This window comes from Acomys minous (genome assembly GCF_964271855.1).
Source record: "Acomys minous genome assembly, chromosome: 10".
Lineage (NCBI taxonomy): Eukaryota > Metazoa > Chordata > Mammalia > Rodentia > Muridae > Acomys > Acomys minous.
In genome coordinates, this window is record NC_140491.1 from 70,490,994 (window position 1) to 70,515,408 (window position 24,415).

Below are 24,415 nucleotides of genomic sequence, written 5' to 3' on the forward strand. Positions count from 1 at the left end.
CTTTCAGGAAGCAGCACTGTGGCTAAGGGGCGGGCGCATCCTCCAACTCCTGGGACACCTGGGATTTACTGAGTTGTAGGTTCTGTTCCAGGAGGTTACCACTCTTGCTGGAGCTCGTAGCTAGGCTCTCACTCCAGCTTGAGGGGTCATCCTTGCTGCGCTCTGGAGGCCGGTCCTGGGACTCATTGGTACTGGTCAGGCTCTCGCTGCTGTCTTGGGGAAGGTGGGTCCGGCTCGACCTCTTTGTTTGTTTCTGGCTGTTGCCGTGGGCCTTGGGCTTCAAGCTCTGGGTGCCGACAGCCCTGGATCTTCTGAGCCTCTGCCTGGGGCTCAGGGCAGCCCTGGTCTTGCTAGGCTTTTTGACCTTGGTGACTTCTGTTGTGCTGGAGTGCGGGCTCTGGGGAGCCTCTGTCTTCCTGGGCTTTGACTTTGGGCCTTGGGGAGCCTCTGCCTTGCTGGAGTTGCACCTTTGGCCGCTGGGACGATTTAGGTACTCTGCGGCCTGGGTGGCCTTGGAGCCCCTGCTCAGGCTTCGGTGCTCTATTTTCTTCCTGGGTTGTGAGAACTGAGGCTTTACCAGTGAGGACTTGGAGAGCGCCGTGTTGGAAGTGCTCCTGTATTCCTGACTGGTTGACACCTCGAAGCCTGACGTGCTGATGCTTAAAACTGGGAAAGTGTGCCAAGAGCAGCCATTGGCCTCTCCAGGCAGCTCCGGGCAGAGGGGCCTCCTAGGCCTCCTCCAGCCAGTAGCCCTGAGGCCGACCAGCTCCCACCAGGCCCACCGTCTCAATGTTTTCCGGGCCGCGGGGTGACAAGCAGCCCATAGTAGCCTCTCCTACCTCTCCCCAGCCTTGTTCTCTCACAGGCCTCCGAGCTCTGCTCCATCCCTTGCTATGCAGCTAACCACTGCCCCGCTGTGCTCTAGGCTCCACTCCCCCTAGCTGACCTAAGAGCCACTTCCTGGGGCCAGGGCCAGGCCTGTTATGAGCTGTCGGGCACAGGCTGGCTCAGGGCCTGTTGGGAGGGGGACTCATCTGCCACCTTGCACCCAGGACCCTTCTGTGTTGCTGCCACCCCACCCCAGGGGTTCTGGGGAGCAGCTTCCTGCTTTGCCCTTTCATCCCTCTTGGCTGGTGACAGCAAAATTGGGAGTCAGAACCCACTGGCCATGCTGAGGTGTGTGGCTCAGTTCAGGGACCTACTATGAACAGAGAGAAAAAGGACAGGCCTTGGAAGGAGAAGCAGGAAATGGTGACACCTGGGAAGGGCCCGCGGGTGAGCAGTCCCTGCCCTGTGCTAGGCACTGTCCCGTCATTTTTACCACATCCCTTGTGAGGCTGAGGCTGTTACGCCTAACTCGAGTCACTTGCAGGGTCAAAGCAGGACAGAGCCCAAGGTCATGCTCAGTGCTTGGCCTCTCTGCTGCTTCCTACTAGGCTTTAGGGACATCAAGAACTTACCACTGAAGACTGAGCCTGAGGAGACCTGGTCCACATAGCTGTCTGTCAGGGATGTCACCTTTTGAGACACCGTCCCCTAGAGCAAAAATAAGGCTGGAGAGCTGTGGATTGGTAGACCCTTGCAGTCACAGCCATGGGTCTATGAGGCCACAGGGCAGTCCAGCCTTTTTCTCCCCTCCAAGAGAGGGTTTCTCTGTGTAGCCCTGGCTGTCCTGGAACGGGTTTTGTAGACCAGGCTGGCCTTGAACTCATAGAGATCCGCCTGCCTCTGCCTCCCAAGTGCTGGGATTACAGACGTATGCCACCACACAGCTAGCAAATCTTTTTTTTTTTTTTAAGGTTTATTAGCCAGGAGATGGTGATGCAATTCCTTTAATCCCAGAGCACTTGGGAGGTGGAGGCAGGAGGATCTCTGTCAGTTTGAGGCCAGCTTGGTCTACAGAGAAAGTTCCAGGACAGCTAGAGCTGTTACACAGAGAAACCCTGACTGGGGTGGGGGGAGGGGGGGAGTTTATTTTCTTGGCGTGGTGGTGCCTTTAATCCCAACACTCAGGAGGCAAGGAGGCAAAGGCAGACGGATCTCTGCATTCAAGGCCAGCCTAGTCTACAAAGCAAGTCCAAGACAGCCAAGGCTACACAGAGAAACTGTCTCAAACAACAACAACAAAAAAAAAAAACTATATATTTGTGTTTGTGTGTACAAGAGTACAGGTGCCCACAAAGGCCAGATAGATGGAGCTGGAATTAAAGGCAACAGGCATTTGTGAGCAGCCCAGTGTGGGTACTGGAAACCAACTAAGGTCTTCACAAAGGGAGCGTTGACTTAACCCTGAGCCATATCTCCACTCTCTTTTTTCCAATCTAGCACTCTGTCTCCCAAGTTTAGACTTCCTCACAGCTACTAGGTTATATGGGTGGGAACACAGGAAGGTAAGATCGGGAAGTGGTGCGTGGTGGCATTGGCTCACATGCGGCCAGGCTTCTGTAAACTCAAGTGCTGAGGCCTGGGGAATGCAGGTTCGCAACTGGAACGTCTCTTTCCCACATTCATTCAGTTATGGCTTAGAGAAGAAGTCTCCTCAGTAATCTGCTGGGGCCCCTTGTTGTGAAGAGAGAACACATTTTGTATCCAGCAGGACCCATGACCACAGCTATAGGTGGGGATGAACCTTATAAACCTTAGGGAAAGGGCCCAGAGACAGGACCGCAAGCCATACTTGTTCGTTTAAAGAAAAGGTAAACCTCGCATATGGAGTTGGGAATTGGGGCAGCCTTGTGCAGAAGTGGGGAGTGGGTCAGGGGCCCAGGAGGGTGCATGTACAAAGGGCCTTCTGGGAGCTGAGAATGTGTTCATTGACTTGGGTGATGAGGCCATGGCAGACTCAGTCTGAAAATTCAGCTAACCCCTCACAAGACCTGTGCTTAAGAAGGTGTGGTGGCTCATGCCTGTAGTCCCAGCACTTTGGAGGTTAAGGCAGGGGGATTGCTGAAAAGTTTGAGGCCAGCCTAACCTACATAATACGTTCTAGGCCAGCTGGGATACACAGCACACTAGCTCAAAACAAACAGGCTGAAGCTGGGGCACCATGGCACACGCCTTGGGAGGCAAAGGCGGGTGGATGGTGAGTTCGAGGTCAGCTTTGCCTACGTTGTGAGTTCCAGGCCAGCTAGGGCTATGTAGTGAGATCTGCCTTGAAAAGTAATAGCAGGCAGGGAAGATAGACGAGTAAGCAAAGTCCCTGCTGTGCATGCACGAGCCCCTGTTGTGACACCCCAGCACGACATACAATCTGGGGATGGCCGTGTGCACCTGCAGCCCCAGCACTGGGGTCCAGTGGAGGGGATGGAGATTGGGGGAGGGGCGTTCTGAGGCTGTCTCAATGGTGGAACATGCTAGAGAAGGAAGGGCACCCAACTTCCTCCTCTGGCCTCCATGTGAGCATGTGCCCTGCACAGGTAACACACACGTAACACAAACCCCCTGCACCACCCCCAACAGAGTGCACTTGTTGTGCTGTAGTCAGTGGGAAGACAGACTCAGGGCCCACTTGGTAAGGAGAGCAAGGCACACGTGGCTAGTGTCCCAGGCGGTGTGTGAGCATGTCTCAGTCACAGAGGCATCCTTGTTCCTGTCTCTCTGTCTCAGATGAAGGTAGGTCAGTCTCACATCAGATTCTAGGGGCCTCAGCACAAGTCCCACTCACCTCTTTGTCCTCTCTCTTGAGCTGGGTCTTATCTCCCTGTACAATATAGAGAGCAGCCATTTCCTCTTGAGGGATCTCGGGGAAAGGCTGTTCTGGCACCCAGGTCTCCATCAGGGTGCGGGCTTTCTGGCGCTCCATTAACCGCTGCCTGTCAGGTCATGGTGCCAAGGGCCCCTGATCAATCTCTGGAATCCGACCTGCTGTCCCCAGAGACCAGAGAGGGCAGGCCCCACAAGGCAGCAGAACCCGAGGAGTTCTGAGTCCCCACCAGCTCCCGCCCCTGACCACAGGTCCTGGTCCACACACGCTTACACCACAATGCTTTGAGGGTGGCTGGCCTTGGGACCGCTCCCCACCATCCGGCTTAGCTCAAGCTTGGCTAGTTGGGCCACTTCACTGTTAAGCACGTCCTCCACAGACATGCCAGGAAACAGGTTGCTTATCACCGGGGCCATCTGCCAGGAAAAGGGCGGCCAGAGTTGGAGCAGTAGGCAGAGGGTTGGAGCTCCCTTGACCTCGGGGATGAACAGAGAGGCTTCTGCAAACTTCCAGAAGGAGCAGGAGACACAAGAAACGGACTGTTTCCTAATGGCTTGGGAGCCAGATAGGATGGGAACTGGCTTCTGAAAAGCAGAGCCTATGTGAGCCCCCTCTGCACCTGTGGGTGGAAGGAGGGAATGCTGGTGGAGCGGAGGGCTAGTGTGAACAGGGGCTGGTATGGGTAGCCCCTCAAAATCACCAGGGATACCACTGTCTTCTAGGGACAGGGGCAGCAGTCAAGTAGCTGGGTGTGAGCCTTCCTGGCTCAGGAGGAGCTCACCTTTGGATAGTTGGGGTTCAGGAGCAGGACGGTGGCAACATCCTGGCGGGCCCCCAAAAGGTTCTGCAGGAGCTGTCTGATCTTGGCGCGGTGCAGGTAGTACTGGGCTTTCTCGGGGTTGTGCTTTATGGCTACTGAGAAGTGGTCCTCTGCGGTCTGGAACTGCCTGGAGGACATGGCCAAGGATGCCATGAGCTGCCAGGAAAGATGGCAGCTACTGGGCACCAAGGAGTTGGAGGAAAACTAGGAGCCTCTGCTGCTGACATGCTCCACTCTCCCATTGCTGTCAGCTATACCCTTGATGGCCCTGACACTTGGATACTATAACTTTGGTGTAACCATTTTGTTGTTGTTGTTGTTGTTTTCTTTACTTAAATGTTTTGAGACAGGGTCTTGCTATATAGCTCCGGCTTTATTGGAGCTTGATATGTAGACCAGACTGGCCTTGAACTCACAGAGATCCACCGGCCTCTGCCTCTGCCTCCCAAGTGATGGGATTACAGGTGTGAGTCACCATGCCCGGCTGAATATTTGTTTATTTATTTTTTCATTAAAGAGCTGAACTTTTTTCATTAAAAGCTAAAGCAATCAAATTTATTTTGTGGTGAAAATGTGAGTAAAATTTCTGGAGCTGGGAATGGTGCTGCACACCCTTAATCCCAGCACTCAGGAGGCAGAGGCAGACGGATTGCTGTGAGTTCGAGGCCAGCCTGGTCTACAAAGCAAGTCCAGGACAGCCAAGATAACACAGAAAAACCCTGTCTCAAAAAACCAAAAAAAACCCAAAAAACAAAAAACAAAAACACAAAACAAAACAAAAACACAAAACTGTCCACAACTAGCAGGTGGCTTCTGATGAGGCCCTTCCCTGTCTAGCACTGCCCTTAGCTATGCCCCCTTGGCCACGCCCCTCATGTCCACCTGTGGCGCACCTGTGCTTCTGCTCAAGGAAGCCCATCTTCTCCTGCAGCACACCCATGCGCAAATTGGCTCCTTCATCCTGTGGGCTCAGAGCCAGTGCTTGCTTGTAGTCTGCCTCCGCATAGCACAGGTTGCCCAGCTGGAAGAAGCAGTCTGGGACCCGAGGATGAGGGTTGAGTACATCCCCAACTCCCAGAGGAAAAGGGGGGCCCAGCCTGGACTCCTCTGGCAGTGAGCAAGGGCCTGACCGCCACCTAGCTTACCCCCACGGTTGATGTACAGGCCCTTCTCCTTCTGCTCGTCCCTGATCGCCTTGTTCAGCAGCAGCACACCTTCCTGATACGCGCCCTGGGTGTAGCAGTGCACAGCAAAGTCGTTGTATGTCAGCAGCAGCTGGCGCTGTGCCTGCTGTACTAGGTTGTCCCGACTGTCAGTCACCATGTCCAGCGACTTCAAGAAGTCTTCCACAGCTGGTTCGAATTGCTGGAGCCGTCTGTACAAGGTACCCCTATTGTGGCAGACATGGCAGGTAGCAGGGATGACGCAGCATCCCATTTGGCTAGAAGGCTACTGGCTACCCTGGGCCTTCTGACCCATGACCTTTGACTGTAGTCATGAATTCTGCCACAAGCCTAGGTCTGACGCGTGGGGCTGGCCCAAGATTTCTGCCTGAATAACCTATTAGTCATCTGGATTTGTTATTTCTCAAGGACAGTGTCCCAGATTGGGAGCCAGATATGTGGAGCCTCTAATGTTCAGGACAGCTTTGTGGAGTTAGTTTTTTTACACCTTTCTGTGGGTTCTAAGAATCGAACTGATTTTTTTGTTTGTTTGTTTTTCTTTTTTTTTATATATTTATCATTATGTATACAGTGCTCTGCCTGCCATAAGAGGATATCAGATCACATTATAGATGGTTGTGAGCCACCATGTGGTTGCTGGGAATTGAAGTCAGGACCTCTGGAAGAACAGTCAGTGCTCTTAACCTCTGAGCCATCTCTCCAGCCCGGAATCGAACAGATTTTGTTCAGCAAGCTCAGCCAACTCACATGTCCCTGTTCAGGACTTTGTATACACACACTTTAGCCAACTATCTAGGTGAGAAAACCAAGGTCAGGGAAATTGAATGGCACCAAATCCTTGGGGGGCCAGGTAGAATCCCTAGTCTCATGACCTCCCAACAGGCCTGGCTGGGGTCCTAGGATTCCCAGATTATTGTGGAGACCAGCCCTATGGTGCCATGAGCCCAGCTGAAGGCAGAGAAAGGTCATTTAGGGGCTGGAGAGAGAAACTGAGGCCTAGGGAGGGTCAGAGACTTTGCTGAGACCACACAGCAGATCTTCAGGACCAGCCCGCCCTTCTACACCCTGGTACCGGAAGAGGAAGAGGTTGGGGTCCAGGGGGTTGTGCTCAATGGCACAGGTGATACACTTGAGTGCGCGGAGCAGCTTGCCCTGCACGGCCAGGATGCTGGCATCTTGGAGAGACTGCTTGGCTTGGCCTACCATCATCTGGAGGAGCTGTTTGGCCTCTGGGTGCTTGGGATCCAACAACAAGGCACTTCGAAGGTCCTGATAGCAGAGCTTGGGCTGCAGGGGTGAAGGGTGGCATGGTGGGCTGCTGCTACCCCAGTGGCTTGGGCTGCAGGGGTGAAGGGTGGCGTGATGGGCTGCTGCTACCCCAGTGGCTTGGGCTGCAGGGGTGAAGGGTGGCGTGGTGGGCTGCTGCTACCCCAGTGGCTTGGGCTGCAGGGGTGAAGGGTGGCGTGGTGGGCTGCTGCTACCCCAGTGGTGGGAGGAGGAAGGCAGGGAGATAAGTTAGCATCACAGCATCCCTCCTGTGTCCCTCCCTTGCGGTACTGTTCAACTTTTCTGGCCTCTTGAATGAGACAGGCAGCACTGGGGAAAGAACACGGACCCCCAGCCTCAACATTAACAGCTCCTTTCTGTGTGACCTCAGTGAGACCGGCCAACTGTAGTGATTGTGGCCATGTCATCTCCTAGTAGGAGTCCTGTGGTGAGGGCAGCCCCCCATCTGTCGCCTCATCCTCTCCTGCATCCTTCCTCCACTCCCCGTCCTTTACACCCCCAGCAGCTGTGACCAAGGACAGACGGAGGTCTGGGGATGAGCAGGGAGCATCCCTAGGCAAACGCTTTCCACTGGTGTGCGGGTTAGCCGGCCAGTCAGCAGTCTCAGCAAGCTCCTCACTGTCCTGTGGGCTCCTGACTGGAGGGTGAGCTGGGAGGCCTGGGGGACTGGCTGTATGACCTCACTCAAGGCACCTGGGGGCTGTTTTGTTGTTCGCCTTCCTCTAAGGCTCCTGGCAGTCTTGGGGATGAACCTGGGGAAAAGTCTGGGGGTTCAGAACAGCTCTTTACGAGTGGAGGCGGAGTCAGCAATAAATATGTCGGGTGTATTCTTGCCTTTGAAGGGGACTTCCAGGGAGTCACTTGTGAGACACTAAAGCCTAGCCTCTGGCTAGAACCTATGTGGGTACCCTTATCAGCCACTCCCCGTGTTGACGTCACGCTGTCCCCCCCACCCCCACCCCATCCTCTCAGGCTTCTCCCCATCTTGTTGCCAACAGCCCCATCCACCTAGAAGGCTGCACACTATTCAGGAACCTCTTCCCTTCCGTTCTGTCAGGACTGTGGACATGCTCCTCATCCCCCCACCCCCTGCACTGTCTCCTCCTAGGGCTGTCCGTCCAACTGACGTACTCCTCAGCAGCTGGAAGTATTTCCCAGAGGTCACTGTCCCAGGGAACTCTACTGAGGACAACTGGAGACCCACTGGTCTCCTCTCCCTCCTTTCTGCCTACATCCTCCATCTAGTCCCTGTGACCCAGCATCTGTTGTCCCCAGGCTGTTCCGTGCACTCTCTGTCACCATGCTCAGCCCAGTACAGAGGCAAGGAGCTTTAGAACTTGTCCACTGTGCAAGTACAAAAGGAAGACAGGATGCCTGGTGTCCTAGTGCATGCACGCCTTTAATCCCAGCAGAGGCAGGTGGATCTGTGAGTGTGAGGCCAGCCTGATCTACAGAGCAAGTTCCAGGACAGCCAGGGCTACACAGAGAAACCCTGTCTCTAAAACCCAAAACAACAACAATCCTCCCCCCAAAACAAAACAAACAACAACAACAAAAAAAGAAAAAGTGAAAGAAAGAAAGACATGTCTATGGTACCCTGGATGCCATGCAGCTGAGGGCTGGGATGGATCAGCCAGTAAAGCGCTTTCTACACAGGCTAGGGGACCACAGTGTGGATCCCCAGAATCCGTGTCTCAGTCAAGAGTTCTAGGTCTGGGCATGGTGGCACACCCCTTTAATCACAGCACTCAGGAGGCAGAGGCAGGCAGATTGCTGTGAGTTTGAGGCCAGCCTGGTCTACAAAGCGAGTCTAGGACAGCCAAGAGAAACACAGAGAAACCCTGTCTCAAAAAAACTGAAATAAGAAAGAAAAGAAAAGAAAAAAAAAAAAAAAGAAAAAGAAAGAGTTCTAGGGATACAAGGATGGCATGACATTTTCACTCCCCGCCCCTTTTGTGGTTACCATAGAGCCTAGCACAGGTCTGGGACACAGGCAGGGCTGCCTGATGCACTGTGTGGACATACAGGGATAAGACTTCAGCTGGCCTTGCTCCCTCCATCCTCTGGGGACACGCCGGGGGCTCCAGGCCACATACCTGCCCCTCCCACTGTGCCCTACCTTCTGGAAGACGTTGTAGATCCGGGCCCTGAGGATGTAGATATCAGCACTGGCCCTGCCCTGCTTCACCTCCCTGGTGATGAGGGTGAGGCAGTCCTGATGTCGCTCGAGGGCCAGCAGGCAGGCTATGCTGCGGGCAGAGAGCGGAGGACACTCAGCCTGGGCCAGAGAGAGGCTGCTGGGAGAGTGGAAGGTGCGGTGCACTCACCATCGGTAACTGAAGGAACTGTTCTTGGGCTGGAGGTCAGAGGCTTGCAGGAAGACAAGGAGGGCTTCCTGGAAGTCACACAGGTCATACAGGCACTGGCCCTGAGGAGAGGGGACCGTCAGTTCTGCTTATAACACCAGCTCCTCTGAACTCTAGAGTTGGCAAGGGACAGGGAGAGAGGCCCGGACAGAGACAGAGATGGAAAGAGATGCAGAGCTGAGTAGAGAAAAGCAGAGGAATCCAGCAACACCAAGATTTGAGACAGAAGGCGACAGCAGGTGAGAGCCATGGGGCTCTGGCCAAAGGCCTGGGATTCACAAGCATCCGCCCCCCCCTCCCCCTTCAGGTGAAGGAAATAAGACTCAGAGAGGCGAGCTGGCAGGACACATTTGATTGTCTTGAGGGCTCGCCCGCCTTCTCTGCTGTTTCTTTTCTTAAGGGTTCACACTGTAGCCCACACTGGCCGGGCTCTGTGTAATAACCCTGGCAGACCTTGAACTCATGATGGTCCTCTTGCCTCCGTCCTGGAGTGCTGGGCTTGCAAGCCTGAGCCACCGTGTCTGCCCAGTGCTTCTTTTTTATTACATGTATTTATTTTGTGTATGAGTTGGGGCAGGCACGGGTCGCAGCACACACGTAGGAAGTCATAGATAATTTGCAGGGGTCCGTTCTCTTTCCACCGTGTAGATGTCAGATATTAAACTCAGGTTGTCAGGCTTAAGGGGCAAACACCCAGATCTGCTGAGCCATCTCACTGGCCCCCAATGCTTCTTTGTAAGACCTGAATGATTTGGTGTTTTGAACTCAGGCCCTTGCTGTATATACTAGGCACACGTTCTACCACTGCTACACCCAACTCAACTTCTACCCAGTCTTTAACCTTCGATATAACAGACACTGAGTGTAGTGAGATGGCTCAAAGGGAAAGGTGCTTGTCACCAGGCCTGCTGACCCGAGCTTGATGCCCAGGGCCCACCTGGCACAAGAAGACAACAGACTTCTGCAGGTTGCCTTCTGACCTCCCTACGCACACACATGCACACATGCACACATGCACACATGCACACATACACACATGAATAGATAAATGTTAAGCAATTAAAGTTTGACTTAGTCCTAGGGATAGTGCACAGGGCCCTCTGGATGCCAGGCAGGCATCCTACCACTGAGCCACACCCCTACTGACTCACCCAAATCACATTTAAAATTTAGTTCAGTCACATTTCCCACATTTTAAGGGCCCAACATTTCCCTGTGGCCAGTGGCGACCCTATTACAGAGCAGATCATATCCTTACTGCGGAAGTTCTATTTAGATACCCCGGCTGTCGAAATTCATAAACTGGTGACGAGGGCAGAAGGTGGGGACACAGACACAAGGACCAGGAGTCCCCAGCTCTCCGATCCTATCCCAAGAACGCAAGCCGGTAGCTGGGAGAACGCCCGTCTGTGGGTGGGGCCAGCCTAGGCACCTGTAGGTAGAGTACAAAGGCCAGCCGCTCCAGGTATTTGTCATTCTCTGGATCGTAGGAGAAGGCCCTGCGCAGGTTCTGCAGGGCCGAGGAGAAGTCACAGAGCTGGATGAAGGCCTCGGCACGGAAAACATAGAAGTCTACCTGAAGGCAAAGAGACCCAGACTGCTGTGTCCTCTCTATCATCTGTGTTGGCATTCTGCTTCAGTCTGCCTACTGGTGATGTCATCGCTTACCTGCCCGGGTGGGGGGTGGAGCGGATGAAGTGGGAGGTGGGGGGGTTGAATGAAAGAGGGGTGTTGTGTGTGACCCTGCCCAGGGCCATATAAAAGGACAGACCTTCCACGTGGTCTCTCCTTCTTCCTCTCTCTCTCTGGGGTACCCCGTCCCCCTTTTCCTTCTCCACCCATGCTTATTTAATAAACTCCTCTATGGGGCTCTCTATGGAGAGATGGCTCAGCGGATAAGAGGACTATCTGCTCTTCCAGGGGCCCTGAGTTCAATCTCCAGCAACCACATGGTGGCTTACAACCATCCATAATGTGATCTAATGTGCACTATATACATAATAAATAAATCTTAAAAAAAAAAGAGATGCTAATAAACTCCTTTACATCATAATATCTACTGCCTGGTACCATCTTATACCTTATCACCTTATATCTTACTGCCTTAATCTTTAATCATAACATTGATGCTGAAACAAATATAAAATTGGTACCTTTTTTTTTTTAATTTTTTATTTTATTTTATTTTTTCGAGACAGGGTTTCTCTGTGTAGCCTTGGCTGTCCTGGACTCACTTTGTAGACCAGTGGGCCACCACGCCCGGCACCTTTTTCCCGGCACCTTTTTTTTTTTAAAGAGGTATTCACTTATATATACAGTGCTCTGCCTGTATGTACACCTGCTGGCCAGAAGAGGGCATCAGATCACATTATAGATGGTTGTTAGCCACCACGTGGTTGCTGGGAATTGAACTCAGGACCTCTGGAGGAGAAGTCAGTGCCCTTAACCTCTGAGGCATCTCTCCAGCCCCAATTGGTACCTTCTTATACCTTATAGCTTTATAATTATTAAATATAACACTCTGCCTGTTGGGGGTGGCTCTTTAAGACCTAGCAAGAATTTGATGGTCCTGGGAGGTGTGACAGTGAGGGAGGGGGAAGTGTATGCCAGCCTGTTGTAGTAAATAAAAAATATCTAATAAGGTTTGTTACTAGCTGGGCGTGGTAGCACAAAGGTTTATTACTAAATACCTATAATTATTATGGCAGTGTTACCTAACCCGCTGTCATAAATGATAAAGACACAGACGCCTGCTGTGTTTTAGAATCTTACCTGGGACTGGGCATAACTCACCGCCCAGCCACCATCCCAGGTCATCCGCTTTACTCATTCCTATCTGGGCTACTTCCCATCCATAATCCCAAAATACTTGCTAATGTTCTTTATCTGAGCAGCTTTCCTCCATCCGATCTGGTCATGCGCTCCTTTCCACAATAACTGATAACCCATCATGGCTGTTCTACTACCCAAGATCCTTATGGTCCCCTGACCCCAGGCCTGTGAACCTCAAACACACACACACACACACACACACACACACACACACACACTCTCTCTCTCTCTCTCTCTCTCTCTCTCTTTCTCTCTCTCTCTCTCCCCCCCCCCCACCAAATCCCAAGGTTCAGCTTTTTTTTTTTTAATTTAGCCAATCAAATTGAAATGCTGCAGAGCAAGGTTTACACAACAAAGACAGACAGATGTACATGGGAATGGCGCTTGCCTGGGTAATTACCATCAGAATACACAGCACCAGACCAACCCCAACCCCAGCCAGTGCCTTCCAGTGACCACTCTGACCCTCGGCTTACCAGTGTGGGGTCCAGGTGGAGGGCACGGGAGAAGAACAGCACAGCCATCTCCCAGTCCTCATGTTCTAGGCAATTATGGCCTTGGTGATAGCTGTGGGGACAAGGGTACAGGCAGTGCGGGGCTGGCCTTGACCTTGGATCGGCCCGGGATGTTCTCAGGCCACAGTGGGAAAAGCGGGGTCGGGGTGGGGAGTTAAGGGTAGGGTGTGGAATCAGAGTTCCAAAGAGGGCTTCGGAGCGTCAGCCTGTCATCCTTTTGTCCATTGGTGTTCACCGGGGCCCAGAGACGGACAGCAGCCACCTTAATTTAAGACTTTCGCCGCCCGGCGGTAGTGGTTGTGTGGAGTAGGAACCTGGGGCTGGGGACAAGGGAATCACTCACTACTCCTTGACTTTGATAGGCACTGTTGACCCTGTCATCCTTGGTCTCATAACATCGTTGCTATAGAACACCTGGCTGGTCCCAAAGATGCGTCGCAGGGTCTTCTCTGGGGGTTCTGGGACCTTTATTTTTGGGGGTTTCTGTGCGTCATTGTTGGACTCCTAGGACCAAACCAGGGGCAGTGAGCTTGGAAGGCCTCAGGGACCCACTCCGCACCACGTCTACACTTTTTCCCTGCGAGCTCTGTGAAAGCCACCTGGTAGAAGACACAGCCCGTCTGGGGTTCACCAGCCCCACAGGTGTGTTCCAACACGTCTCTAGCCCCGCCTCTCTCTCCCACCTGTGGTCAAGGTCAAGGCGATGAGTCTTTGTGGCCACTGCACCCTTCCCTCTCCTCGTGGGCTCTGCCTGCTCTCATTCTGTGTTCAAGCCGCCCACTGTTCTCAGCACCCCAGCTCAGACTTTGCTCCACATCCAGGCTTTGGGGTTCCTTGTCAGTTCTTTTCTGAGTCCCCTGGCACTCTCCCGGCCAGCCGGCCACACTGAACAAGCACTTCACCTGACATTTTCCCAGGACTTCTCACTTCTGTGTGGTTACCCTTCCCACTGTCACCAGAAACAGGGACCCATCAGTCCCCAGGTCCCGTGTTTCATTACTCAAGATCTCTCCACTTGGACATGGTGGTGCACACCTTTAATACCTGCACTTGACAAGCTGGGGCAGGCGGGTTTCTCTGAGTGTATCCCAGGGCATCGCGTAATTCGGTACAACAGCAACAAACCTCTCCCCCCACCCCCCGCCAAAAAAAAAAAAAAAAAACAACTCTCTGGGAGGGTGACTGGGAGGCCCGTCACCTTTCTCCCCTCCCACACTATAAATAATGAGCTCTCCCAGGCTTCCCTTTAAGGACTAAACTGGTTCTACGTTAAGCCTTTTTTGCGGCCCTACCCTCTGCATCGGCTTTCCCCTTCTCCTTCCTCAACCCTCACCTGGTTGTCGTCTGTCATGGTGGGTTTTCCAGGCTGACCTCTGGGCTGAGCCAAGTCCTAGGTTCCCTGGCCTCATTGTTGCTAGGCACCAGCTCCAGGATGCCCACAGGCCCCGCCCACTTGACCACGCCTCCGAGAGTCAATAGAAACTTAGCAGGGCAGGCCCAGGCCTACGTCAAGGAAAGAACCTGTGGTGCCGAGGCGGGCCAGGGTAGAAACGTGACGAGGCACAAGCCCCCGAGCAAAGCGATGGGCAATACCGAATGACGCGTTGTCCTGGAATGCACTCAAGAGGCTCGCCTTGGTACTCGCCCCGCCCACTTCCGCCCCACGGAAACGTGGCGGACGCCGAACCCAGCCTGGATTGGTCGTCGCTCGACATGTGGCGATGTTATCGGCTTAGGGCTGCCTGACGTCAAGGGGCGGGGTCCCGGTCGTGAATGGGGTAAGCATGTTGCAGTTTGGCCTTTTTCGGCCCAGGATGCGGCGAAGTTGGGCCTTGAGCCGGCAGGTTTCCGAGGCCCAGTTCCCCGGGAAGCGGTGGCTGGTGAGTGAGTGGGGGGGAGGGCGTGGGTGACTCCTCAGGGACTCGGGACCTGGCTCCGCTGCTGCCACTGCCTCCCGGATAAAGTCTCCCAAGTTCCTTGTCAGTGCCCACCCCACCCCGCCCCCGCCAACATTTGAACATTTAGGTTACGTTCATTTGTGTATGCGTTTCTGTGCGTGTGCCGTGTAGCTGTCAGAGGGCAACTTGGGAGTTGGTTCTCGCCACCATGGGAGATGGGTCCCGGGGATCGAACCTAGGTTGCCAGGCTGAGCAGCGAGTACCCTTAGCTTCTGAGCCATCTTTCCCGGCTGCTTGTCAGCTTTTCTACTTAAATAAGTGCAATCTTGATCGGCTCCAAACTTTTAGGAGTCTCGCTCCTGCACCAGGCCCTTAAAGGTTCTTTCCCGACACTGGCTCGCCTCTCTGTTTTCTAGCCACTGTTTTGACTCCTATGTGATGTGACATGATTATCTGGTCTGTTTTTTGTGGTGCTGCCTGCAGGTAGCTGGCCTGGGGAACCCTGGAATGCCTGGCACTCGGCACAGCGTGGGCATGGCAGTGCTGGGACAAATTGCGCGGCGACTAGGAGTGGCGGAGAGCTGGGCTCGTGACTCCCGATGCGCTGCCGATCTCGCCCTGGCCCCGCTTGGAGATGCCCAGCTGGTGCTGCTCCGACCGCGGCGCCTCATGAACGTCAATGGACGCAGTGTGGCCCAAGCTGGTGAGTTGTGGGTTTCATGGCTAAGAGGGCACAGGGACCACAGAGCCCCAGTTACTACAGTGGGGACTTGGGGAGCCTATTTCTTTATATATGGGGGTTGTTGCAATCCCTCTGAGCACATGGGCAGTTAAGTAGGGTGTCATTTCCTTGTGCCAAGCGGAGCTGTTTGGGCTGACGGCGGAGGAGATCTATCTGGTGCATGACGAACTGGACAAGCCCCTGGGAAAGCTGGCGCTGAAGCTGGGGGGCAGCGCAAGGTGAGGCTCGCATGTGGTCAGGGTTGGGTAGGGATGCTGGCCTTTGTTGGGGTGGAGTAGGGTTGTTGGGGGCTGCCCTGAAGGAGGCCTGGGCAACGCAAGTGAGGAAGGGCACTGCCTCAGGAAGTACTGACAACTCTTTACATCCCTCCAAGGGGCCATAATGGAGTCCGTTCCTGCATTAGCTGTCTCAAGTCCAGCGTGAGTCTACCCTTCTGCCTTCCCCCTGGGTGGGGGTGGCCAGCATGGGTTCCCAGTGTATCTCACCAAGGTACCCTCATTCTCCTGGCACCGCACAGGCAATGCCAAGGCTGCGGGTAGGCATCGGGCGCCCTACACACCCTAATATGGTGGAGGCTCATGTCCTGGGCCGCTTCTCCCCGGAGGAGCAGGAGCTACTGCCCCCATTGCTGGATCAGGCCACCGACCTGCTCCTGGACCACATCCAAGCTCGAAGCCAGGGTCCACTGCCAGGCCTCTAACACCAGTGGACATATCAACCTGATGGACTGCCTGCCGGTGCCCTGACACCCAGAAAGGGCCACAGAACTGCCATTGACTCGTGTGGTAACCACTGTTTATGCAACTTCTCTGGGTTGCCCCAGGCCACTTGCAGATTCGAGGAGGGACTGTGTCCACAGCAGTCTGTTTCTGTGCGTCTCTCCTCAGTGTGCTACTTGCGGTGTAGGAAACGTCTAGGAAGGCTAAACTTTCTGAACCTTTTGAGAGTGCTGGATGGGTAGATCTGCAAAATTAAAAGATGCTGGCTTGAAATCTGAAGCCTCCCGGGGGGGTGGGGGGAGAAGGGGCGGGGCGTCTAGCCCATTTCTTGCCAGTGGGGTGGGGACAAAAGGGTCTGTCAAACCCTCTTCCCAAGGGATGCATGGGTATGCTTTAGCCTTTTTTCGTCAGGCCATTTTATAGGCGGGAAGGATCAATGATTCCGCCATTCCACTGGAGGCCACCCAACGACAGCCTGGCAGAACTAGGGCCAGCTGTCACCTTGGGGTCCTCAGGGTCCCTGGCACCCCTACCTCGTTAGTATTCTGTAACTGGCAGATCCCCATTCGGGTGACGTGGGAGAGTGACCTGAGATCCTGGGGGTTGGGTGGGATGCGGACCCGACGGGGCACCAGCCCTAGATCTCCTGGCTGGTAGGTTGTAATGGTAGAGAGCTGCTGGAGCAGAGAGGCGCCCACCATCTTGGATTTCTGGGTGCTGAGTTGGCTGTAGAGAAGGACCCCGGGGGTCATCCCCTCCATCTCCATGAGAGGAGGAGCCAGGGTCAGCTGAGGCTCCCCCTCCCCCACCTCCAGCCCCCAGGGCTATCTGCTCACCTCTCTTTGGGCAGGCCCTGGGTCTGCTTGTCCTGGTGGGAACCCACATGCAGGTGTATTTTTGAAACCACAGCCGAGCTGAGCAAAGCCAGCAATTGCTGCAGCAGCTCCTTGCGCTGCAGTTGGAACACCACGTCGAAGTCGCCATCTTCTGCGTCCGATCTCATCTGTTGGCGTGGTGCAAGGTGGGTTAAATGCCACAGCGGCCCAGCTACCCACCTGCCTCTCTGTGAGATGCTCCGATGCCGGAGGAGCCTCAGAAGAGGAAGTCAACTCTTTGGCGATGTGAGAGGAATCTTTTCTTTCTTCTGTTCTTCTTCCACTACCTGCCCCTGTCTCCCAAGTGCTAGGATTAAAGGTCTCCACTACCACACCTGGCCCAGGCTGGCCTTGAACTTATTCAGCCCCAGTATGATTAGAACCACTCTTTTTTTTTTTTTTTTCAAGACAGAGTTTCTCTGTGTAGCCCTTGGCTATCCTGGACTAACTTTGTAAACCAGGCTGGCCTTGAACTCAGCGATCCATCTGACTCCGCTTCCCAAGTGCTGGGATTAAAGGCGTGCACCACTCTTGAATGGATCTTTGAGGTCCAGAATCAGAAAAGGAGTCTGGCCGTGAGCCTCTCAGGAAAGAGGCCTTCTACAACTGGTCCCTGTAGCAAGTTTCTTGAGGTCAACTTCTGTCCTTGGTCCACTGGCCTCTTGGCGTCGCCCACTGCTTGCTCACCTGCACAATATCCCGTAGGAGGGAGGTGGCCTGGGTCAGGACTGTTTCCAGGTTGGCCCGAACCTTCTCCTTCTCAGTCAGTTCCTCTTGTAGCCTGTTCGCCTTTGCCTGCTGCTCCCTCAACTGCTCTTCCACCTGCTCTTTCTCACTCCTGGTCCAGGACGAGAGAAAGCACACAGCTTGCCCAGTCCCCCGGCCCTGCCTTTTATCTGCAGCCCAGCTAAACCCGGCCTTCAGCTGGTCTGGCAGACCAAACCCCGAGGCTCTCCACAAGGGAATTAATTCCCTAGCAGGCTTCCACCGCCTTCTGCCCAGCTCAGGCTCACTTGAGGGTCTCGTGCTCCTTCTGCAGTTGCTGGACGGTCTGCTCCTCCTGGGACAGCAGGAGGCGCAGATGCTCCATCTCCTCTGTGTCCTGTCTCTGCTGGCGGCACTTCTCAGTCAGCATGAGGATGATCTGCAGGGGTGGGCAGGTGTCGCCTACCGCCTACCTATGGTGGGACCCCGGCCACCCCTCCTTTCTTCCCTCCCTCCCTCCCTCCCTCCCTGAGATACAGCTAGGACTTGCTCCCATGTACAGGCAGGCCAGCAGCACCATTGGACAGCAGCCAGGCAGGAGGTGGGCTCCAACTTAGTTATGAGGGCTTTAAAGCCAACAGACTGCCGAGCTAGGGCCAAGCGCCACCCCTCCCCCCGCACCATGAGGAAAGCCTAGGACCTCACTGCGAACCCTCCTCCCCTCATGACTTAGTTCTGCCATGGGGCCCACCCTCGTTTTCACATGGCGGACGGAGGAGGGCCCGGTGGCCATACCTTCTGGTGGCCCCTGTTGTTCCGGGCCATGATCTCTTGGGTGTTCTCCAGCAGCTCCAGCTGCTGGTACAGCTTGTCCCGCGTGCCCCTGAGCTGCTCGTTCTCCTGCAACAGCTGCATGCCTTCCTGGGACACCTTGGACAGCTGCAGCGTCATGCTGTTGTTCTCTAAGATGGCCCGCCTGGTCGTCTCCCACATCTGGTTGGTGGCCACCTTTCGGAACTCAGTGGCTACCAGGTTCACGCGCTGGATGATTTCCTTTCTCAGTCTGGCCAGGAGGGTGGGGTTGGGAGGGAGGCAAGCAGATGGGTATAAGTTTTAGTAACCCCCCCTTTTTTTTTAGAAGGAGGAGGTGTCTCAGAGTACCCAGGCTCTTCTTCAGAGAATCTTTGAGTCTTTTGAATTTGGACCATTGAAACATTCTTTTTTTTTTTTTTAAGATTTATTTATTATTATGTGTACAGTGCTCTGCTTGCATGTACACCTGAAGGCCAGAAGGCATCAGATCTCACTATAGATGTAAGCCACCATAGAGGTGGTTGTGAGCCGCCATGTGGTTGCTGGGAATTGAACTCAGGACCTCTGGAGGAGCAGTCAGTGCTCTTAACCTCTGAGCCATCTCTCCAGGCCCCCTGAAACATTCATATCTATTCAGTAAACACAAAGCAACGAGTGGCAAAATGACGGGGCTGTCCAGTGCCATCCTGGGGTCTGGCTGGGAGCTTACTCCTTTTTTCACCCCACCCCCTATAAATCCCAGTCCCAATCTGGGGGTCCTGGGGGGACAGAGGCAGGGGAGTCCCCTTCTAGTGAGGCTAGCTGGGGACTGGCGTGTGTGGCCCCAGCAGGTGGCCAGCCGGCCGGCCCACCTGTCCTTGTCCAGCACGGACTTCTTCTCCAGGTTGTACACGTAATTCCTGTATTCGCCCTCCTGCTTCTGCAGCTGGTCCTCCAGGACCAAGAACTTCTCCGTGAGTTCCTCTTTCTGCAGCCGGAACTCTTCCAGCGAGGTCAGCTTCCCCGCTGCCCATCAGGAGGAGCCACAAGGCTGGTGAGAAGCTGCCTCTGAGGGCCCTGATAACACCCCTCCGAGGTCGCAGCCTTGCCCGCCTCTTCCTCCCCGCCCTCCCCACAGTGTGCTCTCTGCTTTCCCAACAGGACAGGTCTGCGCATGCCGTGCCTAGCCCTGAGCTCCTTCCCACCACACTCTAATCCCTCCGAGCCATGGTTCAGGTCCCCACTCCTCAAGAAGCCCCCCCCCATACCTCCCCAGATGAGAGTAACAGTGGCCATAGCAGCTGCCCCAGGGCAGACAAGTCTCAACACGCCCTTTCAGATGGGTGGCCTAGATGATGTTCCCCATCTTTTTGAAGTATTTCTTTATCTACAAACTGGGGAGGGGGAAGGGAGCATTTCTGGCCTTGGGAACGTGCGGACAGTTAAGGGAGATTGTGTTTGAAGTGGCATGCTATTATTACTTAGCAGCGGTGTGCCCAATTCTCAGGTGAGGCAGTGAGGCCCCTGCCACAATATGGATTTGGGCCCTGCAGCCTTCAGCGGCAAATTCACACAGAGCTGGTCCCCTGGTTCCCTCACCCAGGGCGATGTTCTCTGTAGTGAGCTGGTCCTTGGTCTCCTGGAATTCATGGCGCACTTGGGCCAGCTGCGCCTCAAAGGCATCCTTCTCCATCTCCTTGGCCATCTGCAGGTTCTGCAGCTGGTCGTTGAGGTCCGTGATCTCGTCCACTCTCTGGTTCAGGGTCCGCTTGAGGAAGGCCACAATCTCCTTCTTGTTGGTGGCCAGCTGCTCGAACTCCTGGCGGAAGAGCTTCTCTTGTACAGCCAGCTCATCCCACTTCCGCTGGTACCTGGGGTGACGCAGGGCAGAGACTCACGGTCACGCCGGGCCAGGCCTGGCCACCAGCGGCCACTGGACCTGCTCTCCCAGACCCTCTTCCATAAAGAGCCATTTGGAGTTTCCCTTGGTCAGAATCCAGTCTCATCTCCCACTGTGCCTCCTGCCCTGAGGCCTTAACCTCAGCCTGTGCTCAGCATTTGGACTACCCCCCCTCAACCCCCTGCCCCTAAGACAGAGTTTCTCTGTGTAGCCCTGAATGGAACTCACTCTTTAAACCATGCTGCCTTCAAACTCAGAGATCCACCTGCCTCTGCCTCCCGAGTGCTGGGATTAAAGTTGTGCGCCACCATACCAGGCATCTCTCATTGAACCTAAAGTGTACCAGTTTACCTGGGCGAGCTAGCTGGCCAACTTCAGAGAGCCACCCCTGTCAAGGCCAGGGTTATGTGTCTGGCTTCCCCATCCCCACCCCCCCCCCAGGGTTCTGGGTTCTGAACTCTGCCCTCCAGGACTTTACTGAGTCCTGGGCAGCACTTTATATTTCTCACCTCGCCTCTGTTTTGTTTTCTTGGGCTTTTTGTTTGTTTTGAAGTTTTTGAGACAGGATTTCACTATGTAGTTCTGGCTGTCCTGGGATTCACTATGTAGACCAGGCTGGCCTCCCAACCTGACTCTGCCTCCTGAGTGCTGGGACCAAAGGTGTGTTACCTCCGCCTGGTTGCCTCCCTCAAATGTATGTCCCGTGGGGGCTGAGCCTATCCTGTGCTCACAGTGGTAACAGATGTTCATGCCTGTTTCTGGTTTGCAGGAGGTGGCGTTTGCTGAGACTCCCCAGCGACACAGACAGGGAAACTGACAAGATCAGGACTTGAACCCAAGCCTATCAGACCTGGAAGCTGAAGCTCTTACCCACAATGCCTGTCTCTACAGTCAGCCTGCTCAGCTGGTCAAGCCCTTCTGCACTGGGCACCCCTGCCTCTGCATCTCAGGACCTAACAAACATTAAGCACCCAATAACTATGTGTTAAATGTTATTTTTCCTGATATTTCCATCTGGTATCTTAGGTCAAGGGATATTTGTAAATTTTTTTTTCTCTTTTGGTTTTTATTTTTTGAGACAGGGTTTCTCTGTGTAGCCCTGGCTATCCTAGACTGGATTTGTAGACCAGGCTGGCCTCTGCCTCCCAAGTGCTGGGATTAAAGGCGTGCGCCACCATGCCCGGCCGACATTTGTAAATTTTTTAAAAAAGATTTAATTGTGGCCAGGCATGGTGGTGCACACCTGTAATTGTAGCACTTGGGAGGCAGAGGCAGGTGGATTGCTGTGAGTTCAAGGCCAGCCTGGTCTACCTGCATGTACCCACAGGCCAGAAGAGGGCACCAGATCACAGAATAGATGGCTGTGGGCCACCATGTGGTGCTGGGAATTGAACTCAGGACCTGTGGAAGAACAATCAGTGCTCTTAACCTTTGAGCCATCTCTCCAGCCCCGACATTTGTAAATGTAGGAGTGCCATATTTATTGGTTTCAAATGGCAGAATTGAAGTATTTGGAAAGTTGTTTTATTCATAACTATTTATTCATAAATCTTTTGAATGAGTCCTGTGTACAGGCATTCCCCAGTGACATGTCAGGATGTAGGTAGGGGCTGTGATAAGTAAACCCATTTTAGAGGTAAGGAAATCGAGGCTTGCCACCTTATATATTGAGACAGAGCTCACAAGTTCACTAGTCTAGCTAGCTCACTAAGCCTGCCTTAGAGCAATGGTTCTCAATATATAAATTATATATATAATTTAATTTTATGTGTATTGGTGTGTGAGTGTCAGATTCCCTGGAACTGGAGTTATAGACAGTTGTGAGCTGCCATGTGGTTGCTGGGAATTGAACCCAGGTCCTTTGGAAGAGCGGACAGTGCTCCTAACCAATGAGCCATCTCTCCAGCCCAGTTCTCAACTCTCAACCTTTGTAACCCTGCACCCTTTAATTTAACACATGCAGCTCCTCATGCTGTGGTGAGCCCCCCCCACCATAAAATTATTTTCATCGCTACTTCATAACTTTAATTTTGCTTCTGTTATGATTTGCAATGTAAGTATCTGTATTTTCCAATGGTCATAAGGGGACGCGACCCTCAGGTTGAGAACTGCTGCTCTAGGGGACCTTTTATCTCTGCTCCCCATGTACTGGGACTACAGGTGGGCACCACACCTGCTCATTTGTATGAGTGTTGGGGACCCAAATTCTAGTCCTCACGTTTTAGTGACAGGCGCTCTAGTCCCTGACCCTTCTCCCAGCACCTGCTTATCTTTTTAAGTGTTACACTTGGGGACTGGGGCAGGTGCCTCCCAGCTGTCAGCAAGTTAGCTTGATGTGCTCTCCCTCTCTCCCTCCAGGATTTCTCTGTGTAGCCTTGCTTTTTTTTTAGACCAGGCTGTCCTCAAACTCACAACAATCCACCTGCCTTTGCCTCCAAAGTACTGGGATTAAAGGCATGCACCACCACCGCCTGGCTATTGTTTGCTCTCTTAAGACCCAGCTGCAAGTCCAGGCTGGCCTGGAAATCACTGGGTAGCCTTCAAGGTGGCCTGGAACTTAGAACAAACCTGAGATTGTACACACCTGCCACCATGCCCAGCTTAGAAACTATAGGTTTTTGGTTTTGTTTTGTTGTTGTTTCAAGACAGGGTCTCTCTGTGTTAGCCTTGGCTGTCCTGGACTTGATTTGTAAACTAGGCTGGTGTTGAACTCACAAAGATCCTCCTGCCTCTGTCTCCCTAGTGTTGGGATTAAAGGTGTGCGCCACCACACCTGGCTTTAGTTTTTACATTTTATTTTATTTTTAATTAATATTAAATGAGTGAATGTATGCGTGTTCTGTCTGCATGTACACCTGCAGGCCAGAAGAGGGCATCATGAACCACCATTTGAGTGCTGGGAATTGAACTCAGGACCTTTGGAAGAGCAGCCACTGCTCTTAATGGCTTAGCCGTCTCACCAGCTCTCATTACAAACATTTTTTATTGTATTTTTATCTACTGCTTGGGTACACACATGCATGTGGGCCATTTCGCACAGTGGAGGTCAGCGGGCAACCTGCAGGCGAGTTGGTTCTCGCCTCTACTGTGTGGGTCCTGGGGGATGAGGGTCAAGTGCCACTGAGCAGTCACACTGGCCCGAAAAAATTAGTTTTAAAGTAAAATAAATAGTGAGCAAGTGCAACGTCTCTAGCTGAATGTTAAGAGGGTCCCTTCCCTGTCGTCTCTGCCACATACAGACCAGCCCTAGGATAGAATGCCACATGCAGGAAAGTCCCCATCTTCAGCTCCCATTTATGGAACCTGAAGTGGTTCACACTTGTACTCGCACTCAGCACTTGGGAGGTTGAGGCTAGCCTGGGCTAAAGGGTAATACCCTGTCTCTAAAACAAAACAAATACACGTAGGGAAACAGCTCCAGCCGAGAGAAACAACACTGGATCTTGGAGTAAGGAAAGAAGGGAATGAGCGATCTCCCTGGCCACCAGAGGGAGCCATTTCCAATTTATCCCACTGATTAAAGTCCCCTTTTATAATGCTTAAAATCCCGTTGGGGCGGGGTGGGAGTGCGGGGTTTTACCTGGGACTGAGAGGCTAATGCTAAGTAGCGGTGTGCTCCCCAAGCTCTGGGAGCTGTGAAGGGTCAGGGAAACCCATTTATCCTCTCAGCACCTTCAGGGGTGCCCGCTGAGAGGAAACTGAGGCAGGGAGGGCCCAGACCTAAGGGCTCTCCCTGTCTGAGCACTGAGAGCCCCTGCTGGCCACGCACCGGGCCAGCCTGTCCTCCAGGTCCTGGATCTGTTTGTGGTAGAATTCCTTCAGCTCCTCTATCATGGCCAACTCTGGAGACTTCCTGGATGCACTGGTGTCCTTCTTGCCTCCTTTCTTCTTCTTGCCTTCAATCTCCTTTCCTGCTTTGTTTGGCTTCTTTTTGGGAGCCATGGCCGATGCCAACCACTATTTCAAGTCCCCTTTAAAAGAAGCCAGGTAGTTGCTAAGGAAGTTGGTCCTACACATAGCAACAGCCTGATAGAGTGAGGGCGGCCTTTAAAGGGCCACTGTCCCCTTCCTGGCAGG

At 53.6% G+C, this 24,415-nt stretch overlaps 3 protein-coding genes across 12 annotated transcripts; 1 reads left to right on the forward strand and 2 right to left on the reverse strand.

Annotated features, from left to right (window-relative positions):
- Positions 1-20: 20 nt before the first annotated feature.
- TTC16 (tetratricopeptide repeat domain 16) lies at positions 21-14,179 on the reverse strand. 6 transcript variants are annotated; one of them, XM_084798114.1, is made up of 14 exons: positions 14,041-14,173; positions 13,051-13,211; positions 12,669-12,759; positions 10,793-10,936; positions 9,322-9,422; positions 9,114-9,243; positions 6,780-6,994; positions 5,669-5,913; positions 5,417-5,558; positions 4,485-4,650; positions 3,977-4,119; positions 3,665-3,812; positions 1,461-1,536; positions 21-666 (listed from the first exon to the last, which is right to left on the reverse strand). In XM_084798114.1, the coding sequence occupies exons 1-14, from the start codon at positions 14,056-14,058 to the stop codon at positions 23-25; spliced, it is 2,424 nt and encodes an 807-aa protein (XP_084654240.1). In that variant the 5' UTR covers positions 14,059-14,173; the 3' UTR covers positions 21-22. The 6 variants fall into 6 exon arrangements, with proteins under 6 accessions (XP_084654240.1, XP_084654239.1, XP_084654242.1 ...); XM_084798113.1 differs by having other exon boundaries at positions 3,977-4,179; XM_084798116.1 differs by lacking the exon at positions 13,051-13,211 and having other exon boundaries at positions 3,977-4,179; positions 14,041-14,179.
- Positions 14,180-14,353: 174 nt separating this feature from the next.
- PTRH1 (peptidyl-tRNA hydrolase 1 homolog) lies at positions 14,354-22,360 on the forward strand. 5 transcript variants are annotated; one of them, XR_014782420.1, is made up of 8 exons: positions 14,378-14,587; positions 15,089-15,308; positions 15,466-15,565; positions 15,721-15,766; positions 15,865-16,132; positions 16,976-17,087; positions 19,343-19,492; positions 20,150-22,360. XR_014782420.1 is itself a non-coding variant. In XM_084798123.1 (5 exons), the coding sequence occupies exons 2-5, from the start codon at positions 15,113-15,115 to the stop codon at positions 16,045-16,047; spliced, it is 525 nt and encodes a 174-aa protein (XP_084654249.1). In that variant the 5' UTR covers positions 14,354-14,485; positions 15,089-15,112; the 3' UTR covers positions 16,048-16,339. The 5 variants fall into 5 exon arrangements, 2 of the variants coding, with proteins under 2 accessions (XP_084654249.1, XP_084654248.1); XR_014782421.1 differs by having other exon boundaries at positions 19,385-19,492; XR_014782419.1 differs by lacking the exon at positions 19,343-19,492 and having other exon boundaries at positions 16,976-17,374; positions 21,635-22,360.
- Positions 16,126-24,415, reverse strand: CFAP157 (cilia and flagella associated protein 157). The gene is made up of 9 exons (XM_084798119.1): positions 24,108-24,415; positions 20,038-20,309; positions 19,311-19,464; positions 18,442-18,709; positions 17,955-18,085; positions 17,629-17,779; positions 16,903-17,069; positions 16,600-16,792; positions 16,126-16,310 (listed from the first exon to the last, which is right to left on the reverse strand). The coding sequence occupies exons 1-9, from the start codon at positions 24,278-24,280 to the stop codon at positions 16,239-16,241; spliced, it is 1,581 nt and encodes a 526-aa protein (XP_084654245.1). The 5' UTR covers positions 24,281-24,415; the 3' UTR covers positions 16,126-16,238.